Source organism: Entelurus aequoreus, linkage group LG21 (assembly GCF_033978785.1).
Source record: "Entelurus aequoreus isolate RoL-2023_Sb linkage group LG21, RoL_Eaeq_v1.1, whole genome shotgun sequence".
Taxonomy (NCBI): Eukaryota; Metazoa; Chordata; class Actinopteri; order Syngnathiformes; family Syngnathidae; genus Entelurus; species Entelurus aequoreus.
In genome coordinates, this window is record NC_084751.1 from 43,223,608 (window position 1) to 43,251,191 (window position 27,584).

General features: G+C 37.6%; 1 protein-coding gene across 2 annotated transcripts in view; it reads right to left on the bottom strand.

Annotated features, from left to right (window-relative positions):
* Window positions 1-12,771: 12,771 nt before the first annotated feature.
* Window positions 12,772-27,584, bottom strand: part of lrrtm4l1 (leucine rich repeat transmembrane neuronal 4 like 1) — a 135,485-nt gene continuing 120,672 nt past the window's right edge. Inside the window, exon 3 of one of the 2 annotated variants that reach the window (XM_062031683.1) lies at window positions 12,772-15,647. In XM_062031683.1, the coding sequence (XP_061887667.1) occupies window positions 15,582-15,647 (66 nt within the window). In that variant the 3' untranslated portion in view covers window positions 12,772-15,581. The remainder of the gene's footprint in view (window positions 15,648-27,584) is intronic. The other variant, XR_009823680.1, reaches the window with a different exon arrangement.

A 27,584-nucleotide genomic window follows, 5' to 3' on the forward strand; every position in this document is an offset into this window, starting at 1 on the left:
GTTGGAGAAACAACTCAATATGCTTCTAATTAGGAATTAGAAGAAACACAAGCACACAAAGAAGAGCACACAGCAAGGTAGAGAGTGTGTGGGATGGTGGCTTTGATGGGAAGTGAAACAAGTTATTTCATGTAAAAAAAAAAGAAAAAAAGAGCTGAGTTATCTGTACAGGACAGGCCCTCCGAGTGAACACCGTCACTGCAAGACTTCCAAAGACACACACGTATATAAAAGAAACTAACAGGGCACTTTTACAAATGAGACACAATAAATAAAAGGCGCTTTTTGATGATGCAATGGAACGAACTGTTCTCATAAGAATTTGGAATAATCGACTTGGGAGGCGAATCTCAAGGTTACTCACAATACCAAAGTGTTGCGATAGTTTTACAGGAGAAATGTTAACGATAATTAGAGATGGGTACCTTTCACATTTGAATCGATACACTACCGATTCCCCCGGTACCTGGGAATCGATACCGGTCCTCAACAATACAAATGTTTGGTACTTTTGTGAACATAATGTCATGGCTGTCTTGAGTTTCCAATACTTTCTACAACTCTTATTTGTTTGTGATAGAGTGATTGGAGCACATACTTGTTGGTCACAAAAAAACATTCATGAAGTTTGGTTCTTTTATGAATTTATTATGGGTCTACTGAAAATGTGACCAAATCTGGGTATTGTGGCCAAACAGCTCAATTTTTGTTTCATCTCACCACAGAACTTTCCTCCAGAAGGTCTTATCTTTGTCCATGTCATGTCAGATGAAACAAAAATTGAACTGGTGAAGCCTTTAATCCCAGGAACACCATTCCTTCCGTCAAGCATGGTGGTGGTAGTATTATGCTCTGGGCCTGTTTTGCTGACAATGGAACTGGTGCTTTACAGAGAGTAAATGGGACAATGAAAAAGGAGGATTACCTCCAAATTCTTCAGGACAAGCTAAAATCATCAGCCCGGAGGTTGGGTCTTGGGCGCAGTTGGGTGTTCCAACAGGACAATGACCCCCAAACACACGTCAAAAGTGGTAAAGGAATGGCTAAATCAGGCTAGAATGAAGGTTTTAGAATGGCCTTCCCAAAGTTCTGACTTAAACGTGTGGACAATGCTGAAGAAACAAGTCCATGTCAGAAAAACCAACACATTTAGCTGAACTGCACCAATTTTGTCAAGAGGAGAGGTCATAAATTCAAGCAGAAGCTTGTGGATGGCTACCAAAAGCGCCTTATTGCAGTGAAACTTGCCAAGGGACATGTAAGCAAATATTAACATTGCTGTATGTATACTTTTGACCCAGCACATTTGCTCACATTTTCAGTAGACCCATAATAAATTCATAAAAGAACCAAACTTCATGAATGTTTTTTTTGTGACCAACAAGTATGTGCTTCAATCACTCTATCACAAAAAAATAAGAGTTGTAGAAATGATCGGAAACTCAAGACAGCCATGACATGATGTTCTTTACAAGTGTATGTACACTTTTGACCACGACTGTATGTTCTTTTGTAAACTTTTATTTTAATAGTGACGGATTATGATAAATTTGCTGGCCAGTTTAGTTAGTGTTTCCCATTTAAGTATTATCTTGATATTATTTGTATTTCTTAAGACACATTTTTGCTACCAGTGTTTTGAAAAACACCCACTTGGCAAGTCTACATAAAAAAAAATTTTAAATCAAATGTGAGCAAAACCTAAAAAGAGTTGAGCTTCTACCAAAAGCAACGATACATCATTTTGACATGTATAGTTATATTTTGATAAAGACGAGGAAATCACGCTACTTGTAAACGGTGCTTGCAACAGCTAGGGCAGGCAACAAACATCAGTAGACACTAGGGTTGTCCCGATACCAATATTGTGTTACCGGTACCGGTACCAAAATGTATTTGGATACTTTTCTGTACTTTTCTAAATAAAGGGAACCACAAAAAATGGCCTTATTGGCTTTATTTTAACAAAAAATCTTACAGTACATTAAACATATGTTTCTTATTTCAATGTTGTCCTTAAATAAAATAGTGAACATACTAGACAACTTGTCTTTTAGTATTAAGTAAGCAAACAAAGGCTTCTAATTTAAGTGCTGACATATGCAGTAACATATTGTGTCATTTATCATTCTATTATTTTGTCAAAATTATTAAGGACATGCTGTAAAAATGAATTATTAATCTACTTGTTCATTTACTGTTAATATCTGCTTACTTTCTCTTTTAACATGTTCTATCTATCACTTATTCTTCTGTTGTTTGGATACTTTCCGTTAGTTTTGGATGATACCACAAATTTGGGTATCGATCCGATACCAAGTAGTTACAGGATCATACATTGGTCACATTCAAAGTTCTCATTTGTCCAGGGCTGAATTTCCTGAGTTTATTAACATAATAGGAATTTTAAAAAGGAAAAAAAAGATTTAGTGACGATAAAAAATATCCATGTAATCATTCTAGTATCAACTAGATGATCAAGGGTGGTGGGTCAAATGCAGAGAATAATTTTGCCACACCTAGTGTGTGTGTGTGACAATCATTGGTACTTTAACTTTAACTTTAACTTAAGATACGCTCTTGTACTTGGTATCATTACAGTGGATGTCAGGTGTAGATCCACCCATGGCGTTTGTTTACATTGTGACGCCGGTGAGCTACGGTGTGTAGTGAAGCATGTTTAGCTATTCGTAACTCCACCGACGGACCCAATTTTTTGCTCATATCTGCTTTTTGCAGAAATATATACACCCCTTGTGTACCTCCATAGTTTGCGCACTGCTTGCTGGTTGACCACCACTGGTTTTCACTTCCGGGAGGAAATCACTTGTCCGAATACAAGCAATAAGTAATTTTTTTCAATTAACTGAATGTGCCAGTCTCGACTTATGAAAATGTATAAAATGTGAGCATTGCACTTATTACACACCAGCTGTTTGATTGTAACATGCAAATTGGTAGGCGTTGACGTCGCCATGTATAATTGCTAATCAGAAGAATGTCTTTGGGGAAATCCAATGTGAATTAGCATCGAGCTAGCACATTTTGGAAATATGGAGCTTTTTTTTTACGTTTGAGTTTTTTCTATCAAGAATACTTGCTTTGTTGGCATGAAAAATGGTACCATTATTACTATTATTATTATTAGGCAATTTGGCTGAGTCCGCTCTTATCATTACTTGAGTGCTTGTTTCCCGGCCAAGTCGGTTCCAAGTCTACAACTAGACGTGAGATTTTAAAATATGGTGCCGTTAGATTTTACGTTAATCCATAACCAGAAGTACGGAATTCGGTTGGTGCCTATTAAAGTACCAAATTCACACTGCAAAAACTGAAATCTATGTAAGATGAAATATCTCAAATAAGGGTGATATGTGCTTATTTTCTGTCTGATAAGATAATTCTTCTCACCAAACAGATTTTATGTTAGAGTGTTTTACTTGTTTTAATATTTTGGTCCTAAATGATCTCAGTAAGATATTACAGCTTGTTGCTGAGATGTTATGACCTATGTTGAGTAAAACATGCTTGAAACTAGAATATCAACTGTTGCAAAGCTGTGTCATCAACACTCACAAGTAGAAAACTACTTTTTAAAGGTAATTATTTCTTACTTCAAGCATGACAAAAAAAATCATGATGCCGAGCGCATATCATTATGTCAAGATAATGGCACAAGCAATTACTTATTGAACAATATTTTTCAACATATTGAGCAAAAAGGTCTCTTTTTTTTCTACCAAGAAAAGTGCACTTGTTATTAGTGAGAATATACTTATTTTAAGGTATTGTTGGGTTCATTGAGCTTAGCTAATTTTTAGGGATGTCCGATAATGGCTTGTTGCCGATATCCGATATTCCGATATTGTCCAACTCTTACTTACCGATACCGATATCAACTGATACCGATATATACAGTCATGGAATTAACACATTATTATGTCCAATTTGGACAACCAGGTATGGTGAAGAAAAGGTCCTTTTTTTACAAAAATAATAAAATAAGTTAATTAAAAACATTTTCTTGAATAAAAAAGGAAAGTAAAACAATATAAAAACAGTTACATAGAAACTAGTAATGAATGAAAATGAGTAAAATGAACTGTTAAAGGTTAGTACTATTAGTGGACCAGCAGCACACACAATCATGTGTGCTTACGGACTGTATCCCTTGCAGACTGTATTGATATACACTACCGTTCAAAAGTTTGGGGTCACCCAAACAATTTTGTGGAATAGCCTTCATTTCTAAGAACAAGAATAGACTGTCGAGTTTCAGATGAAAGTTCTCTTTTTCTGGCCATTTTGAGCGTTTAATTGACCCCACAAATGTGATGCTCCAGAAACTCAATCTGCTCAAAGGAAGGTCAGTTTTGTAGCTTCTGTAGCGAGCTAAACTGTTTTCAGATGTGTGAACATGATTGCACAAGGGTTTTCTAATCATCAATTAGCCTTCTGAGCCAATGAGCAAACACATTGTACCATTAGAACACTGGAGTGATAGTTGCTGGAAATGGGCCTCTATACACCTATGTAGATATTGCACCAAAAAGCAGACATTTGCAGCTAGAATAGTCATTTACCACATTAGCAATGTATAGAGTGTATTTCTTTAAAGTTAAGACTAGTTTAAAGTTATCTTCATTGAAAATAAGGACATTTCACTGTGACCCCAAACTTTTGAACGGTAGTGTATATTGATATATAATGTAGGAACCAGAATATTAATAACAGAAAGAAACAACCCTTTTGTGTGAATGAGTGTAAATGGGGGAGGGAGGTTTTTTGGGTTGGTGCACTAATTGTAAGTGTATCTTGTGTTTTTTGTGTTGATTAAATTAAAAAAAAAAAAAAAACGATACCGATAATAAAAAAAACGATACCGATAATTTCCAATATTACATTTTAAAGCATTTATCGGCTGATAATATCGGCAGGCCGATATTATCGGACATCTCTAGTAATTTTACTTGTTTTGGAAAGTCTTGACAAGCCGAATTTTCTTGTTCTATTGGCAGATAAATTTGCTTAGTTCAAGTAAATTACCCCAAATTTTTTTTTTTTTTTTTTATTGTTTTGAACACTGACTTTTTGAAGTGCAGTAACCTATTCCTAATAATATTACGATTAAGTGATCATCTATTTAATTAGAGGCTTTTTTAAAATTCAAATAGACATATGTGTGAACTTAAAGAGCATTCAATAAATAAATAAATACAATTCTACCCGGCTTTTACATAAGCAGATAAGTGCAGTTATAAGGAATGTGACTCTTAAATACAAGTGGGCTACAGTAGATTTATCCTAAAAGGACTTTTTGTAGGCTCAAGTGCTTTCAGTGTCATGAAAATGATTTGCTTCAGAACCTTATCTTGTACTGCAAAAAGTCTGCAGTCAACTGCGATCCATTTGTCAGCCAGGAGCTTACTTATCTTGGGTCTGGACCTTGTCACCGGGCCATGAGTGTGATGGCAACACTGCTGGATTGTACTTGAACGCATGTTGACCTAAAATAGATTGTGATTAATTTTGATTATTTACTGACCGTTTAAAACAAATCTATTGCACTTTTCTACTTCTGCACTCTGCAGTTTCACAGAGCTTCTCTCAGTGGCCACATTACAAGCACAGATATAACATCTTTTGTTGTTGGTTTCAGCCAAACTGAAGCACTGATATCCCTCAATTTACTGTATGAATGTTATATTTGTGCTTGGAATGTGGGCACTGAGGAAAGCTCTGTAAAACCGCAGAGTGCAGAATTAGAAAGGTGCAATCGTTTGGTTTTAAACGGTCGACCCCGAAAGGGACAAGCGGTAGAAAATGGATGGTCAGTAAATAATCAAAATTAACACACCTTATGATAACTATGCAATAATTTTTGTATTAAAAACAGATTTCTATGTACATTTATTGTTATTACTACAGTAGGAAAATAATTCATATGGCCCCATTTTCCGCGGTTTACCTGACACATGAAACGTGACAAATTGGGGGGGTGCACTATCAACTTCAGCCGCCAGATGGCAGTAGAGTGTTGAATATTTTGTGTTTTGTGGCAATTCTAACTTTGACCACAGCGTCAGTTGCCATGTAGAGTGATGCTTTCCATCATTTTCAGCAGACTGCATTGCAAATTGAATAATCCCCCCCCCACCTTGCTCCTCGGATTCTGCCGTTTTTGTATGCATATGAAATATTTTTTATTCGCAATATTATGCAAATTCAACTTTTCTTACCTTCTGGTACCTGCTGATGTTGTCACGTTTACGAGATGCAAGTGCAACTATTATTGTTATTTTTTTATTGTTAATGGTAGTGATGGTGAGAGAAATGATAACTAACTAGATTAGGTAAATCCTGAAGGAATGGCCTGTAAATACTCCAATGCTGAAGTTGAACTGAAATTCTCATAGAATGTAGTATGAATGTAAGAATAGTTTGAATGTTGAAGAGTTTGAATTTCCAGGAAAACCGGAATTTGGTTTGGAACTTGGGAAAGTGTTCGTTTGAATGTCCAAGATGAGACAACGAATGTGTTGATGTTGGAATGGTTTGAAGAGGTTGAAAAATGTAGGAATTGTGCAACTTTGAAAAATGTCCCCTTCATTTCAATGGGAACTTCCTGGAAATTTGGGGAAAAGCAGGATTTTTTTTAAAAATGTGAACGTTCTGAATGAGTTGAAACGGTTGGTGTAGGAATTTTTCAAATCGGTCGAGAAATGTTTTAGTATTGCATTTTTAATTGAGAAATTGTATTGGGGAAATCCTGGAATTTTGGGAAAACTGGGAATTTTTCCAGTTCAAAAAACAACTTCGTTTTTTTGTCCTGATTAAGAGGAATGTTTTGACGCTGAAAAATGTGGAAGGAGTAGTCGACAGAAAAAAATGTGAAAATAGGGTTTGGAAAACTAGAAATTCAGGAACTTCCTGGAAATTTTGGGAAAAGCAGGATTTTTTTTTTTAAATGTGAATGTTCTGAATGAGTTGAAACGGTTGGTGTAGGAATTTTTCAAATCGGTCGAGAAATGTTTTAGTATTACATTTTTAATTGAGAAATGGTATTGGGGAAATCCTGGAATTTGGGGAAAACTGGGAATTTTTCCAGTTCAAAAAAAAACTTCTTTTTTTTGTCCTGATTAAGAGGAATGTTTTGACGCTGAAAAATGTGGAAGGAGTAGTCGACAGAAAAAAAGGTGAAAATAGGGTTTGGAAAACTGGAAATTCAGGAACTTCCTGGAAATTTTGGGAAAATCAGGATTTTTTTTTAAAAGTGTGAATGTTCTGAATGAGTTGAAACGGTTGGTGTTGGAATTTTTCAAATCGGTCGAGAAATGTTTTAGTATTACATTTTTAATTGAGAAATGGTATTGGGGAAATCCTGGAGTTTTGGGAAAACTGGGAATTTTTCCAGTTCAAAAAACAACTTTGTTTTTTTGTCCTGATTAAGAGGAATGTTTTGACGCTGAAAAATGTGGAAAGAGTAGTCGACAGAAAAAAAGGTGAAAATAGGGTTTGGAAAACTGGAAATTCAGGAACTTCCTGGAAATTTTGGGAAAAGCAGGATTTTTTTTTTTTAAATGTGAATATTCTGAATGAGTTGAAACGGTTGGTGTTGGAATTTTTCAAATCGGTCGAGAAATGTTTTAGTATTACATTTTTAATTGAGAAATGGTATTGGGGAAATCCTGGAGTTTTGGGAAAACTGAGAATGTTTCCAGTTCAAAAAAACACTTTTTTTTTTTGTCCTGATTAAGAGGAATGTTTTGACGCTGAAAAATGTGGAAGGAGTAGTCGACAGAAGAAAAGGTGAAAATAGGGTTTGGAAAACTGGAAATTCAGGGAATTCCTGGAAATTTTGGGAAAAACAGGATTTTTTTTAAATGTGAATGTTCTGAATGAGTTGAAACTGTTGGTGTTGGAATTTTTCAAATCGGTCGAGAAATGTTTTAGTATTACATTTTTAATTGAGAAATGGTATTGGGGAAATCCTGGAGTTTTGGGAAAACTGGGAATTTTTCCAGTTCAAAAAACAACTTCGTTTTTTTGTCCTGATTAAGAGGAATGTTTTGACGCTGAAAAATGTGGAAGGAGTAGTCGACAGAAAAAAAGGTGAAAATAGGGTTTGGAAAACTGGAAATTCAGGAACTTCCTGGAAATTTTGGGAAAAGCAGGATTTTTTTTTTTAAATGTGAATGTTCTGAATGAGTTGAAACGGTTGGTGTTGGAATTTTTCAAATCGGTCGATAAATGTTTTAGTATTACATTTTTAATTGAGAAATGGTATTGGGGAAATCCTGGAGTTTGGGGAAAACTGGGAATTATTCCAGTTCAAAAAACAACTTCGTTTTTTTGTCCTGATTAAGAGGAATGTTTTGACGCTGAAAAATGTGGAAGGAGTAGTCGACAGAAAAAAAGGTGAAAATAGGGTTTGGAAAACTGGAAATTCAGGAACTTCCTAGGAATTTTGGGAAAAGCAGGATTTTTTTTTTTTAAATGTGAATGTTCTGAATGAGTTGAAACGGTTGGTGTTGGAATTTTTCAAATCGGTCGAGAAATGTTTTAGTATTACATTTTTAATTGAGAAATGGTATTGGGGAAATCCTGGAATTTTGGGAAAACTGGGAATTTTTCCAGTTCAAAAAACAACTTCGTTTTTTTGTCCTGATTAAGAGGAATGTTTTGACGCTGAAAAATGTGGAAGGAGTAGTCGACAGAAAAAAATGTGAAAATAGGGTTTGGAAAACTAGAAATTCAGGAACTTCCTGGAAATTTTGGGAAAAGCAGGATTTTTTTTTTAAATGTGAATGTTCTGAATGAGTTGAAACGGTTGGTGTAGGAATTTTTCAAATCGGTCGAGAAATGTTTTAGTATTACATTTTTAATTGAGAAATGGTATTGGGGAAATCCTGGAATTTGGGGAAAACTGGGAATTTTTCCAGTTCAAAAAACAACTTCTTTTTTTTGTCCTGATTAAGAGGAATGTTTTGACGCTGAAAAATGTGGAAGGAGTAGTCGACAGAAAAAAAGGTGAAAATAGGGTTTGGAAAACTGGAAATTCAGGAACTTCCTGGAAATTTTGGGAAAATCAGGATTTTTTTTTAAAAGTGTGAATGTTCTGAATGAGTTGAAACGGTTGGTGTTGGAATTTTTCAAATCGGTCGAGAAATGTTTTAGTATTACATTTTTAATTGAGAAATGGTATTGGGGAAATCCTGGAGTTTTGGGAAAACTGGGAATTTTTCCAGTTCAAAAAACAACTTTGTTTTTTTGTCCTGATTAAGAGGAATGTTTTGACGCTGAAAAATGTGGAAAGAGTAGTCGACAGAAAAAAAGGTGAAAATAGGGTTTGGAAAACTGGAAATTCAGGAACTTCCTGGAAATTTTGGGAAAAGCAGGATTTTTTTTTTTTAAATGTGAATATTCTGAATGAGTTGAAACGGTTGGTGTTGGAATTTTTCAAATCGGTCGAGAAATGTTTTAGTATTACATTTTTAATTGAGAAATGGTATTGGGGAAATCCTGGAGTTTTGGGAAAACTGAGAATGTTTCCAGTTCAAAAAAACACTTTTTTTTTTTGTCCTGATTAAGAGGAATGTTTTGACGCTGAAAAATGTGGAAGGAGTAGTCGACAGAAGAAAAGGTGAAAATAGGGTTTGGAAAACTGGAAATTCAGGGAATTCCTGGAAATTTTGGGAAAAACAGGATTTTTTTAAAATGTGAATGTTCTGAATGAGTTGAAACTGTTGGTGTTGGAATTTTTCAAATCGGTCGAGAAATGTTTTAGTATTACATTTTTAATTGAGAAATGGTATTGGGGAAATCCTGGAGTTTTGGGAAAACTGGGAATTTTTCCAGTTCAAAAAACAACTTGGTTTTTTTGTCCTGATTAAGAGGAATGTTTTGACGCTGAAAAATGTGGAAGGAGTAGTCGACAGAAAAAAAGGTGAAAATAGGGTTTGGAAAACTGGAAATTCAGGAACTTCCTGGAAATTTTGGGAAAAGCAGGATTTTTTTTTTTAAATGTGAATGTTCTGAATGAGTTGAAACGGTTGGTGTTGGAATTTTTCAAATCGGTCGATAAATGTTTTAGTATTACATTTTTAATTGAGAAATGGTATTGGGGAAATCCTGGAGTTTGGGGAAAACTGGGAATTATTCCAGTTCAAAAAACAACTTCGTTTTTTTGTCCTGATTAAGAGGAATGTTTTGACGCTGAAAAATGTGGAAGGAGTAGTCGACAGAAAAAAAGGTGAAAATAGGGTTTGGAAAACTGGAAATTCAGGAACTTCCTAGGAATTTTGGGAAAAGCAGGATTTTTTTTTTTTAAATGTGAATGTTCTGAATGAGTTGAAACGGTTGGTGTTGGAATTTTTCAAATCGGTCGAGAAATGTTTTAGTATTACATTTTTAATTGAGAAATGGTATTGGGGAAATCCTGGAATTTTGGGAAAACTGGGAATTTTTCCAGTTCAAAAAACAACTTCGTTTTTTTGTCCTGATTAAGAGGAATGTTTTGACGCTGAAAAATGTGGAAGGAGTAGTCGACAGAAAAAAAGGTGAAAATAGGGTTTGGAAAACTGGAAATTCAGGAACTTCCTGGAAATTTTGGGAAAAGCAGGATTTTTTTTTTTTAAATGTGAATGTTCTGAATGAGTTGAAACGGTTGGTGTTGGAATTTTTCAAATCGGTCGAGAAATGTTTTAGTATTACATTTTTAATTGAGAAATGGTATTGGGGAAATCCTGGAGTTTTGGGAAAACTGGGAATTTTTCCAGTTCAAAAAACAACTTGGTTTTTTTGTCCTGATTAAGAGGAATGTTTTGACGCTGAAAAATGTGGAAGGAGTAGTCGACAGAAAAAAAGGTGAAAATAGGGTTTGGAAAACTGGAAATTCAGGAACTTCCTGGAAATTTTTGGGAAAAGCAGTATTTTTTTTTAAAATGTGAATGTTCTGAATGAGTTGAAACGGTTGGTGTTGGAATTTTTCAAATCGGTCGAGAAATGTTTTAGTATTACTTTTTTAATTGAGAAGTGGTATTGGGGAAATCCTGGAGTTTTGGGAAAACTGGGAATGTTTCCAGTTCAAAAAAACATCTTTGTTTTTTTGTCCTGATTAAGAGGAATGTTTTGACGGTGGAACGGTTGAAGTGGGTTGAAAAATGTGGAAGGAGTAGTCGATAGAAAAAAAGGTGAAAATAGGGTTTGGAAAACTGGAAATTCAGGGAATTCCTGGAATGTTTTGGAATTTTGAAAAATGATATTTTGAATGTCCAGGATATGTGGAATATTTTAAAGGTAAAATGCTTTGAATCAGTTGAAAAATGTGGAAATGGTGGAAGTTTGAAAAAATGTCCAATTCATTTTGAATGGGAAAAATGTCCCAAAAACCTGGAATTCTGGGAAATCTGGGATTTTTTGGAAATTGTCAAGGGAAAGCCCGCAATTCCCGAATAGGCTGAACAGTTTGAAGTTGGAACGGGTGAAAAATGTGGAAGTTAGAACGCGGCAAAATCTGGAGAAGAAGAATAATAATAAACAGATGAATGTTGGTGTTGAAAACCATGTGTGAATGTTATGGAGCATTTACACATTAATAATAATGGTAATACTAATACTAAATAATAATAATAAATAATGGTAATGATACACATTGTTATTGTTATAGTAATTAATTTGTAAATTAAAGTCTCTTAAATGAGCAAAATAGCAATAATTTTGTTTTTTATTGACTATTATTTATCCTATTTATATTTTTGAAACTATTATCAATTTGAGTTTTTCCTGTGTTTGTATGTCTTGTAAATTGCTGAATAAATTTGCATTCTAAGAATTGTAAAACTGGGATTGTTTTGGGGTTGCTCGATTTTCTTTTATTAGATTGATCACATTCGGTGTGAGTTTTGTAAATAAAATAAATACAAATCCGTATGAAATTGATTGTGCATTATTAATAAAAAGATTGCCATTGACACCAATTATATTTGTTTTTGATTGAAAGCGCAATTTAAGTGAGTTTTGTAGGATCCTACTAAATTCTTATGAGAACAGCAGATTAATGTCACTTTTTAGGGATTTTTATAATTTTTTTTGTATATTTGAAACTCCTCCCATCCATAGAAGACTATCCTTTCATTCGTAATGAGCTATATTTCCACTTCATTACCCACTTGATCACCGACGCAGCCTGAAGGAATGGAATGCACTGAGCGGGTCTGAAAAAAGAAACCATGCCTTCTACTTCACACACTTAATGATGAAGGCCTTCAAAATTCTGTACAGTCATAATGAAGTAAAAAATATGCTGAAAGAAAACCAACGTCATTGAGAATTTTTCCGATCGAGTCAGGCGCGCCGGCAGCAAAAAGCAGTGCATTCTGGGTTTTTTTTTTTATGGTAAAAACCGGGCAAACAAATACCCTTAAAGTACAACATTAACAACATCGTATTCTTAGAAAATTACATTTTCTTCATGGCGAGAGCTTTTCTCTGTTTTTTTCTACTCTCCTCCTGATTGCATTTCCTGTCAAACTAAATAGGCGTAAGAAAACCACTTTGAACGATAAAGTAAAACCAAATAAATGTAAAAAAAACAGCAAAAGTCATTCGCTCGGGATAGTCTCAGCTCTTACCGTTTTGCCCGTAAACCTGGTAAAGCTTGTTTATCTTTACCGACAAGTGCAAAATACAAACTGTGGAGGGGGGGCGTGGCCTGCGGACCTGCAGCGAAGCAAGGGGGTGCCAGGACTGGCTTCGAGATCACCGACAGGTGCGTAGATGGCCCACCTGGGTGTGTTTATCTAATCACCTGTCCCCACCTCATCGCAGGGACAACACAGATAGACAGACAACATTCTCTTATTATTACGATCAAATGACAGCAGTCATTTCCATTTCTAATATAAGTCTTTAGGCCCCACTTACAATGACAATAACAAAAAATATTGTTTTCCATGAACTGTGTACTTGTATTGTTTGCCTGGGTGGAGGTCCTGCTTTGGAATTAATTTGCACCCCTTTCAGACATTGCATTTAGTTCCCATTAAAACTGGGGTGTCCAAACTTTTTCCACACTGACAAATCAAAGCAAGCGGGGGCCATTTTGATATTTTTTATTTTAAAAACCAATAAAATATATGTATAACAAATAAACATTCAGGCCTCCACTCAGGCTTGATCCCGGGGACCCCAAAGGGTTTTGGTCAAAAAAATATGAAAAATGTGTCATTATTCAGTATTATTATTTTTATTATTATTCAAGTTTTAAATCTTTAGATCAACATTAGGTCTATCAGTCAATATAACGTTTTTAAAGATTTAAGTTGTATGCTCTTTTTATCAAAGAAAACCCAGTTTTTTTATGGAAAAAACACAAAATATGCAATATTTTCACCCAATAATTTTTTTCAAGTGGAATATTTGAGATTATATAATAATTTGAGCCTTAAAAAGGTAAATAACTCATAACACTATTGATTTTAATTCATTATTATTTTTTGAGCAATGACACTTAAAAACATCCATCCATCCATCCATCCATTTTTCTACCGCTTAAATCCCTTCGGGGTCGCGGGGGGCGCCGGAGCCTATCTCAGCTACAATCGGGCGGAAGGCGGGGTACACCCTGGACAAGTCGCCACCTCATCACAGCACTTAAAAACAAATCACACTAAAATTATTGGGGATCCAAAAGGGTCCTACTCATTAAAGTGTTAAAAAAATAAATGATACATTTTTTTTTACTGTTTACTTTTAGCACAATAATCTCGAGATCAACTTCAGATCTATCCATCAATTATAAGTTTTATTGTTGTTTATGTTTTTTGTTTGTTTGTTTTAGGCCTTTCTTTTAAAAAAAAAAAACAGCTCCGTTTTTTATATGGCAAACACAAAATATGCTACATTTTCCCCCAAAAATATCTCAAAGTGGAATATTTAACGCGACGTAATTGGAGCCAATAATTCATAATGACATTGATTTTGATTCATTATTATTTTTTAAAGAAAGAAACAGCCTGCATGGCAGCTTTGTGTTATTAAGAGTAAACGTTGCAACGTATTCTTTGTTTGCTCTTTTATACCACTTTTTACGTTTTAAAAAATTTTCAATCGTATTTTTAAAATGTGCAGTGGGGCCGTTAAAAATGACCTGCGGGCCGCACTTTGGATACCCCGGCATTAAAACATCCACATGTTGCACAATGAGATGTAAGCAGGGGATCATGTGTACATTCCTGCAACTTCCTGTTTGTAAAAAATATATTTTTATAAGTATTTATTGAATATACTAACAGCATTTCATGATTAATATTTATAAATTAAGGTTCCTAATAAACGACACTAGAATAAGCACACATTTGAATGGTAAATCATAGTGTAACGACCTGGAATGACACTTTATGTGTGGTGTTGGAGTTGTCCGACTTTTTGTGTGGCTGTAAACGCATCACTGGCTAAGTGCCATATGTGCATGTGTTGGCGCAAGTGAGAAAGAGCGAGCGGCTCAAACAAAGTTGCTTTTGGTCTGGTTTGTACTGCAGAAAATGACCAGTTTTGCTAGATATCATTTTTTTTTACTAATGTTTTGGTGATGTGTTTATAACCGACAATAAATAGTTTTGCTCAGTAAGGTGACGGATGGAATTCATGTCCTCGACAGACGTTACAATATTTGAACAATGATGACGAAAACTGTTTTCTCCGTCGTGTCCGTGTCGTGTCGAAAATTGTTATGCGCTTGATTTTGTGCGTGGCATAGATTTGCCGTGCGCAGAGGACGCTTGAGCAGTGCGCAATTGCACAGGCGCGCACCTTAGAGGGAACATTGGTTGCAACAATGTTTTATTTAGTAATAAATTGTCTTTCTGCTTTCCAGCAATTGTCTGTGTTCCCTCAGTCTCGTGGTCCACCGTCAACTCCCTCTCTCCTTCCCGGGTGCTGCCTTTAACAGAGCGACAGGTGATTAGATAAACACGCCCAGGTGGGCCGTCTACGCGCATGTCGCTGATCTCGAAGCCGGTCCTGGCACACCCCGCTTCGCTGCAGGTCTGCGGGCCACGCCCCCCTCCACACAAAGAAAAAAACCCAAAAACAAACACACTGATTCTGATCCAGTTAGGCACATACACACCAATCAGGTCTTGTGAAAGTGGCACAAAAAAAATCGACCTTGTAAGATGCTTCCTGTGTAAACAAAATCTATTTTAAATTACGCAGGGGGTCCGTCGAGGGGGTGCATCTTCACCAGTAACACATTTTAAAGCCTCTTACAATATGTACAGTGCATGTCTCTTTCTTTGAAATCAATCAAATTGTCCTCACGGAAATCCCAGAGAGTCAAGATGAGTCATTTTTCTGTATTTGCGTCCACAGCACGCCGTCGGCGTCGGGGAAATTCCGACCGTGTCCTTTAGAAGTTATTAAAAAGGTATTATTACCTCTCAGTCGTAGTTTTTCTCGGGGATATTTCTTGGGAGTTTATTTTCACTGATCAATCTGAATATGATCCTTACGGGTTCTTTGGGTAGCTATCCTCGCATTTGTGTTAAGATGCTTTTTTTCACGGTCCAAAGCGGTCCTTCCTAATGGATGGTAGTCAGATCTCCCAGCCAGGCGCCGGGTAAGGGGCGTGGACATGTGTACTCATTCTGGAAGGAAACAAATACAAAGATGGAGTTAGAATCATCAGGCAGGTGATCTGTGGCAGATGCTAAAGGTCTGATCTACTAAAACCGTACTAAAACACGTGCAAACTTGATAGGGCCACTTACTTTTAAATGAGCAAGATAGCGAGTGCAATGTATTTTCTAGTCAGAATGCACACAAAACTGGGAGGAGGAGATGTACTGTATTTTCCGGACCATAGGGCGCACCAGATTATAAAGTGCAATGCCGATGAACGGTCTATTTTCGATCTTTTTTTCATATATAAGGCGCACCGGACTATAGGGCGCATTAAAGGGGTCATATTATTATATATTTTTTCTAAATGTAAAATACTTCCTTGTGTGTGGAGGGAGATGTGGCCAGCGCGCTAGCAGGAGCAAAGGTCACCGCCGCTGTCCATGATGTTGAGGACGAGCACCATCGGATAGGGGCGGGGCATGTGCTGACGGCGAGACACAGTTGGCAGGTGATTAGATTTCACAGGTGGTACGTGTTAATCTAATCATCTGTTGTCTTTATCACCCCCAACCTGGGAGGTGAGGGGAGCAGTGGTCAGCAGCGGTGGCCACGCCCGGGAATAATTTTTGGTGATTTAACCCCATATTCCAACCCTTGATGCTGAGTGCCAAGCAATGGGTCCCATTTTTATAGTCTTTGGTATGACTCAGCCGGGGTTTGAACTCACAACCTACCGAACAATAATTGGTACTTTAACTTTAACTTAACAGTGAACTCTCTAATAACTACAGTTACTTGGGTGAATTATGTATACTCACTACACCGGTATGTTTTAGCGCTTTCATGGCGAGTTTACCGACAGATATAAGTAAGAACTTTACATTACTTTATATTGGAAATGGCAACAGCGGAGGATGAATGTCCTATAACAAGAAGAAAAAGAAGAAGCTTATCAACTACGGTGTTGGCACGGACTACAAAGGCGGATTTTTCAGGACTTATGCAGATCGCAAATACAGATCAGCAGGTACCAGAAATGAAAAGTTGGTTTTGCATAATATTGCGAAACAAAACGCCCGATAAAATGTCTGCTAAAATCTGCCATTTTGCGGTCCTTATACACACAGCATACTAATACTCGTATGTTGAAGATAACGTCGGACTACTGTAGCCATAACGCGCCGACAATCCATCAAGCGGTGCGGCTTCATAGCTTTTTGAGCGCCGTGTGTAATGTTCTATGTTCTCAATGGAACATTTAAAGTTGTGGTGTTGTTCACTGGCGTCATATTGCAGTCTACACGTATTTCTTATGTGTGACTGCCATCTACTGGTTACACTTATCATTCCACCATGTGCCAAATAAAATAGCTTCGAGGTTGGTAAGCACAACCCAAATGATTCTGCACATTAGGCGCACCGGGTTATAAGGCGCACTGTCGATTTTTGAGAAAATGAAAGGATTTTAAGTGCGCCTTATAGTCCGAAAAATACGATCATTTAAATAGGGAGTGGTGCACCAATTTTGCACTTGTTATTATTTGTGCACACAATCTTAGTAGCTCACCTGCAAAACACCCACTAACGGTATACACAATTTTATAGTTTGCGGTTATTTTGGATCTTTAGTAGATCAGACCCTAAATCTTTAAATTGACTGGTGATTTGATAATAGTGAGAACAAGGCTAGCAAGGGTGAGTAAAATAAATAAAAGTACTTGCATGACAGTTAGTAAACTTGAAGAATGATACATACTTATTGTCTGCATGCTCTTACTAAAATGTTCTATTTCCTGGTAATATGTCCTTGATACAGTACAGTTTATTCCAGTCTACATATATTTCTTATGTGTGACTGCCATCTACTGGTTACACTTCTCATTCCACCATGTACCAAATAAGATATCTTCGAGGTTGGTAAGCACAACCCAAATTATTCTGTACGTTAGGCGCACCGGGTTACAAGGTGCACTGATTTTTGAGAAAATGAACGGATTTTAAGTGTGCCTTATAGTCCGAAAAATACGATCATTTAAACAGGGAGTTGTGCACCAAATTTGCACTTGTTATTATTAGTGCACACAATCTTAGTAGCTCACCTGCAAAACACCCAGTAACGGTATACACAATTGTATAGTTTGCAGTTATTTTGGATCGTTAGTAGATCAGACCCTAAATCTTTAAATTGACTGGTGATTTGATAATAGTGAGAACAAGGCTAGCAAGGGTGAGTAAAATAAATAAAAGTAATTGCATGACAGTTAGTAAACTTGAAGAATGATACATACTTATTTTCTGCATGCTCTTACTAAAATGTTCTATTTCCTGGTAATATGTCCTTGATACAGTACAGTTTATTGCAGTCTACATATATTTCTTATGTGTGACTGCCATCTACTGGTTACACTTCTCATTCCACCATGTACCAAATAAGATATCTTCGAGGTTGGTAAGCACAACCCAAATTATTCTGTACGTTAGGCGCACCGGGCTACAAGGTGCACTGATTTTTGAGAAAATGAACGGATTTTAAGTGCGCCTTATAGTCCGAAAAATACGATCATTTAAATAGGGAGTGGTGCACCAATTTTGCACTTGTTATTATTAGTGCACACAATCTTAGTAGCTCACCTGCAAAACACCCAGTAACGGTATACACAATTTTATAATTTGCAGTTATTTTGGATCTTTAGTAGATCAGACCCTAAATCTTTAAATTGACTGGTGATTTGATAATAGTGAGAACAAGGCAAACAAGGGTGGGTAAAAATAAATAAGAATAATTGCATGACAGTTAGTAAACTTGAAGATTTATTTCCTGCATGCTCTTACTAAAATGTTCTATTTTCCTGGTAATGTGTCCTTTGTACAGTACAGTTTAATTAAGTGGAGCACTATATTCCATTGACACAAGCCAATGTTTTAACAACACAAGCAAACTGACTATTGTGCGTGTTATGCATTTGCCTACAAACATGGACGTTTGCCCAAAATGTACAAGTGTTAAGGGTTAAGATACGCCTTTCAAAGGCCAAGAAATACCTTGCTATTAATGGTCAAAACGTACACACAATCATACTTTAAACCCAAATTTTATTAATAGTTAGTCAGTCAACTTTGTTAGTCCCATGGTTTGTCGCCTGTGTTTATTAGTACCAACATCTTGTAACTTCTGTTGTCTGCTGGATTTGTACATAGAGTTATCCGGTACACCTCCCCTAATAATGCATTATAACTAATCATTGTTTCTCATGTCTATATTGCCACACTATCACTGTGTACATATTATTGTATATGCAAATACATGTGTAATTACAACAGCACCTCTCTTGGTTGCAATAAATGTTGTTGGTTTTAATCTTTTTTTTTAATATATTTTTTTCAAGACATTTTAAATTGACAATTATTTCTACTAGATCCACAAAATCCTTTACAATTAATTAAAGGGCCGTTGGTATTGGTACATATACAAAACCCAAAACCAGTGACGTTGGCACGTTGTGTAAATCGTAAATAAAAACAGATAACAAAGATTAGCAAATCCTTTTCAACCTATATTCAATTGAATAGACTGCAAGGACAAGATATTTAACGTTCAAACTGGAAAACTTTGTCAATTTTGACAAATATTAGCTCATTTGGAATTTGATGCCTGCAACATGTGTCAAAAAAGCTGGCACAAGTGGCAAACAAAGACTTATAAAGTTGAGGAATGCTCATCAAACACTTATTTGGAACATCCCAGAGGTGAACAGGCTAATTGGGAACAGGTGGGTGCCATGATTGGGTATAAAAGTAGATTCCATGAAATGCTCAGTCATTCACAAACAAGGATGGGGCGAGGGTCACCACTTTGTCAACAAATGCCTTAACAAATTGTCAAACAGTTTAAGAACAACATTTATCAACCAGCTATTGCAAGGAATTTCAGGATTTCACCATCTACGGTCCGTAATATCATCAAAAGATTAAGAGAATCTGTAAAAATCACTGCACATAAGCGATGATATTACGGACCTCAGGCGGTACTGCATCAAAAAGCGACTTCAGTGTGTAAAGGATATCACCACATTGGTTCAAGAACACTTCAGAAAACTGCTGTCAGTAACTACAGTTTGTCGTTACATCTGTAAGTGCAAGTTAAAACTCTACTATGCAAAGCGAAATATATTTATCAACAACACCCAGCTCATCTAAGATGGACTGATCCAAATAGGATCTCCTCTGGACCAAAGAGGAAAAGCACCATCCGGATTGTTATAGGCGCAAAGTGTAAAAGGCAGCATGTGTGATGGTATGGGGGTGTATTAGTGCCCAAGACATGGGTAACTTACACATCTGTGAAGGCACCATTAATGCTGAAAGGTACATACAGGTTTTGGAGCAACATATGTTGCCATCCAAGCAACGTCTTTTTCCTGGACGCCCCTGCTTATTTCACCAAGACAATGCCAAGCCACATTCTGCACATGTTACCACAGCGTGGCTTCTTAGTAGAAGAGTGCGGGTACTAGACTGGCCTGCCTGTAGTCCAGACCTGTCTCCCATTGAAAATGTGTGGCGCATTATGAAGCTTAAAATACCACAACGGAGACCCCGGACTGTTTAGTGAAGTTATTTACAAAAAGTAAACATGAACGGATCTACTGTATGTTACTAAGAGCTAGCACCTACACAGCAGCTAAGCACACAATAACACACAAGCTAAACACACTTAAGAAATGTCCTTAGTCGAACAACATTGCGGTCCAAAACACCACATGTGTCGATATAAACAAATATCAGATAATCACAGTTGCATATTAGTTACAGACACAAAGTCTCAAAGGCAAACTAGAAAGTATCCAGTAACAAACGTGTCCGCATCATTCAACATAGTGCATTGTGAGCTTAATTTAATGAATTATTGTGACAATAAAGTGTCAAAAAACAAAGACAAATTTTAAGCGGTAGAAAATGGATGGATGGATTAATTAACACTTCATTTCAAAAGCATAAACCTGCCATAAGGTTAGTGTTTTTCATACCTACGAATGATCTCTGGATAATCTCACTTAAGCAAGCCTTTTCTAACATTCCACACTTTGAAATAATCAAAGTATGTACTAATGAATTATAGGGATGTCCGGCAGGCCGATATTATCGGCCGATAAATGCGTTAAAATGTAATATCGGAAATTATCGTTATCGTTTTTTTTATTATCTGTATCGTTTTTTTTTTGTTTTTTTTATTAAATCAACATAAAAAACACAAGATACACTTACAATTAGTGCACCAACCCAAAAAACCTCCCTCCCCCCATTTCTTTCAGTTATCAATATTCTGGTTCCTACATTATATATCAATATACATCAATACAGTCTGCAAGGGATACAGTCCGTAAGCACACATGATTGTGCGTGCTGCTGGTCCACTAATAGTACTAACCTTTAACAGTTAATTTTACTCATTTTCATTAATTACTAGTTTCTATGTAACTGTTTTTATATTGTTTTACTTTCTTTTTTATTCAAGAAAATGTTTTTAATTTAGTTATCTTATTTTATTTTATTTTTTTAAAAGTACCTTATCTTCACCATACATGGTTGTCCAAATTAGGCATAATAATGTGTTAATTCCACGACTGCATATATCGGTTGATATCGGTATCGGTAATTAAAGAGTTGGACAATATCGGAATATCGGATATCGGCAAAAAGCGGACATCCCTAATGAATTACAATTTATACTATACTGCCTGGCCGTTTGTCCATGTTACATGGAGTGCGCTTCTGCCCCATCGCCCTTAGTTATCCCTTTTTGACCATTTTTTTTTTTTCCTTTTTGTAATTCTACCTTGTCTCCCGTCTCTGCATCCTGGGGTCACCCCCTTGACCAAGACCTTAACATATCCACTCCAGAACTTGCTCTGCAATTTACTTTCTTGACATGAAATAAACATACGAGGAAAAACAGAAGTCATTCTTTGAAAAAGCCAGGAGAAAAAAAAGAACTATTCATGCATTAAAAGCCAAAAATTGATTTCGGAGAAAAAAAGTGCAGCTCTGCAAAACAGTATTTTATTCATCATGCTTTCATAGAGGGTACTTTTTTTTTTTTTTTACACTGTTTTTTCACTACTTTTAATCCGACGTTGCGTATGTACAGCACTTTGGGCAACAGGCGGATGTAGAGAGCAGAGTATCGTTAGCAAAGGGCAGATCTCAACAGGATACAGGACTCCCAATGAGCGCGTCCTGAGCTGAACTTAGATTTTGATTTGACGGAGCGACAAGTCTTCACATGCCAGTTTATCAGCATGGCAGCGGGCTCTGCGTGACGGGCATCACAACCCAGTACACAAAAATAGATAAATCCTGCTGGTTTTTTTGAGCATCTGCACAAATTCATGTGCTCTTATGCCCAATATTCAAACTGACTCTGATGGACTATTCTTCAACTATTGAATGTACTTTCAATCAATCAATCAATCAATATTTATTTATATAGCCCTAAATCACAAGTGTCTCAAAGGGCTGCACAAGCCACAACGACATCCGCGGTTCAGCGCCCACATAAGGGCAAGGAAAAACTCACAACCCAGTGGGACGTCGATGAGAATGACTATGAGAAACCTTGGAGAGGACCGCAGATGTGGGTAACACCCCCCTCTAGGGGAGACCGGATGCAATGGACGTCGAGTGGGTCTGACATAATATAGTAAAAGTCCAGTCCATAGTGGATCTAACATAATAGTGAGAGTCCAGTCCATAGTGGATCTAACATAATAGTGTGAGAGTCCAGTCCATAGTGGACCATTTTAGCTTGTCCTGAAGAATTTGGAGGGATAATCCTCCTTTTTTATTGTTCCATTTAAAGCACCAGTTCCATTGGCAGCAAAACAGGCCCTAAGCATAATACTACCACCACCATGCTTGACGGTAGGAATGGTGCTCCTGGGATTTTCTCCTCCAAACATATTGCTTGGTATTGTGGCCGAACAGGTCAATTTTTGTTTCATCTCACCACAGAATTTTCCCCCAGAAGGTCTTATCTTTGTCCATGTGATGTCAGATGAAACAAAAACTGAGCTGTTTGGCCACAATACCCAGCAATATGTTTGGAGGGGAAAAGGTGAGGCCTTTAATCCCAGGAACACCAATTCCTACCGTTAAGCATGGTGGTGGTAGTATTATGCTCTGGGCCTGTTTTGCTGCCAATGGAACTGGTGCTTTACAGAGAGTAAATGGGACAATGAAAAAGGAGGATTACCTCCAAATTCTTCAGGACAAGCTAAAATCATCAGCCCGGAGGTTGGGTCTTGGACGCAGTTGGGTGTTCCAACAGGAAAATGACCCCCAAACCCACGTCAAAAGTGGTAAAGGAATGGCTAAATCAGGCTAGAATTAAGGTTTTAGAATGGCCTTCCCAAAGTCCTGACTTAAACGTGTGGACAATGCTGAAGAAACAAGTCCATGTCAGAAAAGCAACACATTTAGCTGAACTGCACCAATTTTGTCAAAAGGAGTGGTCAAAAATTCAAGCAGAAGCTTGTGGATGGCTACCAAAAGTGCCTTATTGCAGTGAAACTTGCCAAGGGACATGTAAGCAAATATTAACATTGCTGTATGTATACTTTTGACCCAGCACATTTGCTCACTTTTTCAGTAGACCCATAATAAATTCATAAAAGAATCAAACTTCATGAATGTTTTTTTGTGACCAACAAGTATGTGCTCCAATCACTCTATCACAAAAAAATAAGAGTTGTAGAAATGATTGGAAACTCAAGACAGCCATGACATGATGTTCTTTACAAGTGTATGCAAACTTTTGATCGCGACTGTGTTAGGCTACTTCCTAGAATAAGAAAGCACAAAACCACACGTGCTGCTCACTGGCACATAGACACATTAAGTATAGACATGCTGTACTTAATTAATCCTGCCAAGGAAATGAGTACAATTAAAACAAGCGAAGAAGACAATTACATTAGCAGACGTACCCACTTTGTATCTGTCTTTTCACGCTATCATCAATATTACAGATGTTTTGCTTTGCAACTGGTAATGGAGCAATTAGCGGTGTAGTAGTCTATTTTGTTTGCCCTTCCTGTACTGTACATTGTCTTTGTACAGTTTATCAATCTGCAGGCATTGCAGTGACTTCTTGTCGTAATTTAAATACTATAATAATAACTACACTTGTCGGTAATAACTATAATAATAATTTTACTGTAATACTGTTTTTAGGCTTTTTTTTTTGCATTCCACTGCAACCCCAAAACCTTGACACAAGTTTTATAATCATGTTTAACAATGAGTTTGCATCTATGCCAGGGGTAACCAACGCGGTGCCCGCGGGCACCAGGTAGCCCGTAAGGACCAGATGAGTAGCCCGCTGGCCTTTTCTAAAAATAACTCAAATAGCAGCACTTACCAGTGAGCTGCCTCTATTTTTTAAATTGTATTTATTTACTAGCAAGCTGGTCTCGCTTTGCTCTACATTTTTAATTCTAAAAGAGACAAAACTCAAATAGAATTTAAAAATCCAAGAAAATATTTTAAAGACTTGGTCTTCACTTGTTTAAATAAATTCATTATTTTTTTACTTTGCTTCTTATAACTTTCAGAAAGACAATTTTAGAGAAAAAATACAACCTTAAAAATTATTTTAGGATTTTTAAACACATATACCTTTTTACCTTGTAAATTCCTTCCTCTTAAAGTTAAAGTTAAAGTTAAACTTTAACTTTAACTTTAACTTTAAGAGGAAGGAATTTACAAGGTAAAAAGGTATATGTGTTTAAAAATCCTAAAATAATTTTTTTAAGGTTGTATTTTTTCTCTAAAATTGTCTTTCTGAAAGTTATAAGAAAGACAATTTTAGAGAAAAAAATACAACCTTAAAAAAATTATTTTAGGATTTTTAAACACATGTACCTTTTTACCTTGTAAATTCCTTCCTCTTAAAATTAAAGTTAAAGTTAAAGTTAAACTTTAACTTTAACTTTAACTTTAAGAGGAAGGAATTTACAAGGTAAAAAGGTATATGTGTTTAAAAATCCTAAAATAATTTTTTTAAGGTTGTGTTTTTTCTCTAAAATTAGGTAGGCAAGTAGGTTGACCTCGTTGATGTGTTTCGCTCGGCTTTTAGCATTTAGAGTTGAAATTATAAGATCGTGGAGAAAACTTGGCAAGCTTTATCGACAAGAACCCTTCAGTCGCACCGATGCAGAGTGACAGTTGCTTGGCCATCGATGCTGTTGATGATCTCTGTCAGGCCACATCAGGGGTATTTTGCCTCAAAGCACAGGAAGGCATTTTAAAATAAATGGTAATGTCCGGAGACAAGCCCGTAGCTGACAAGCCTCTGCAAAAATTGAGATCCCACTGTCGCCCTAATGCTCGCCTTTCAACATGTTCTCATGACATTTTTCCCTCCGGTCTTGGCTTCCTGTCGTTGAACAAAGATGCTGGCAGGGATCCTGGTGGTTTCAAATTAAACTACTTTGAAACCACCAGGATCGCCGCCTTGATACTCGGGAGATGACTTGGCTTCTGTAGCTACGCTTCATTCTGCAGCGCCTTGCCAAAAGGGAAAGGCATTATATGCACTGAATTCACTCGGATGTGAAAAAACCTGAGTGGGGCAGGCCCTCGAGTCTAAAACCAGTCCCCTCTGGATTCATGTTTCGCTTCGTGCAACACGCAGAGATAAATGAGCTGAAAGTTGCTAACGACCGCTGAAATGAGTTAATCAATGTCAGTGTTGGTTTTGAAAAGGATAAACAAGGTTTGATCGCAGAGTAGAATATCACTGAATCTGAATCTAATTCAACATTAGCTCCATGGTGGAGTTGTTTATTCCATCCACCCATCCATCCATCTTCTTCCGCTTATCCGAGGTCGGGTCGTGGGGGCAGCAGCTTAAGCAGGGAAGCCCAAACTTCCCTTTCCTCAGCCACTTTGTCCAGCTCCTCCCGGGGGATGCCGAGGCGTTTCCAGGCCAGCCGGGAGACATAGTCTTCCCAACGTGTCCTGGGTCTTCCCCCTGGCTTCCTACTGGTCGGACGTGCCCGAAACACCTCCCTAAAGAGGCGTTCGGATGGCATCCTGACCAGAACCACCTCATCTGGCTCCTCTCCATGTGGATGCTTTACTCTGAGCTCCTCCCGGATGGCAGAGCTTCTCACCCTATCTCCAAGGGAGAGACCCACCACCCGGCGGAGGAAGCTCATTTCGGCCGCTTGTACCCGTGATCTTGTCCTTTCGGTCATAACCCAAAGCTCATGACCATAGGTGAGGATGGGAATGTAGATCAACCAGTAAATTGAGAGCTTTGCCTTCCGGCTCAGCTCCTTCTTCACCACAACGGATCGATACAGCGTCCGCATTACTGAAGACGCCACACCGATCCTGTCGACCTCACAATCCACTCTTCCCCCACTCGTGAACAAGACTCCGAGGTACGTGAACTCCTCCACTTGGAGCAGGGTCTCCTCCCCAACCCGGAGATGGCATTCCACCCTTCTCCGGGCGAGAACCATGGACTCGGACTTGGAGGTGCTGATTCTCATCCCAGTCGCTTCACACTCGGCTGCGAACCGATCCAGTGAGAGCTGAAGATCCTGGCCAGATGAAGCCATCAGGACCACATCATCTGTAAAAAGCAGAGACCTAATCCTGCAGCCACCAAACCGGATCCCCTCAACGCCTTGACTGCGCCTAGAAATTCTGTTCATAAAAGTTATGAACAGAATCGGTGACAAAGGGCAGTCCAACCCTCACTGGAAACGTGTCCGACTTACTGCCGGCAATGCGGACCAAACTCTGACACTGATCATACAGGGAGCGGACCGCCACAATCAGACAGTCCGATACCCCAAACTCTCTGAGCACTCCCCACAGGACTTTCCGAGGGACACGGTCGAATGCCTTCTCCAAGTCCACAAAGCACATGTAGACTGGTTGGGCAAAACTCCCATACCTCCCCCAAGTAATGAAACCAAAAAGTTGTACACAAAACTGTTCAATATTGGAGGGTTTGCACTGTTTGCTCAATGGGTAATGATACTCACGCTCAAAACTTTGGGACAAGTCTTGGTGGTTGCTGACCTGTATCATTGTTTTTTTACTATACTATTATTTTCCCCTCACCTGCTGTGGGGTAGACCCCTGCCATCCATTTGCGTGTACTTCTTCACGCAAAACGTCAATGAATAAATGACAGGGCGCTTCATATGAAATTGTACCGCAAACCTAATGACAGCCGCTTCCTGCTCTGTCACTGATTAAAGTTTAAAGGCAAAATCTCCCCACATGAACCTCACTGTCTTACAAAGTGTTACAAAGCTTGTCTTGAAAGGCTGCAATACTGGGTTCAAATCCTGGTCAGAGTTGAGTTAGGAAGGTTTTAATGTCCCAACTAAAATTATCATTTAACATGTCTTTCCCATGAACAACAAAACATGCATCACATTGAATTTAACCCTTGTGTCGGGTCTGTGGGACCCGTTTTCATTTTTTATTAAAAGAAAAATGATACAATTAATTAATTTTTCAAACTGAGACTCACTGACTTTGGCTCATTTTCTGTGAAGAACATATATCAGAATACATATTTAATGACCACACACCATACACCCCCCCTACACATTTCTATTACATATAAGATGTCTGGGTCCACTGGACCCGGGGCTAATAGAAGTGTGGAAATTGATATTCTGTGTACCACACGCACGCACGCACACATACACACACACACACACACACATACACACACACACACACACACACACACACACACACACACACACACACACACAGCAGGCCTAGACAGGAGGAGGACAAAGTGTAGGTACACAGAACATCAGAGGGTCAAATGTGCGAGAAAATGAGAGCAGACTGTGTTGACAAACAATGTTGCAACCTTGTGTGGGAACCGCAAGTGCAGAAAGGTGGGTGGGTGGGGGGGGTTT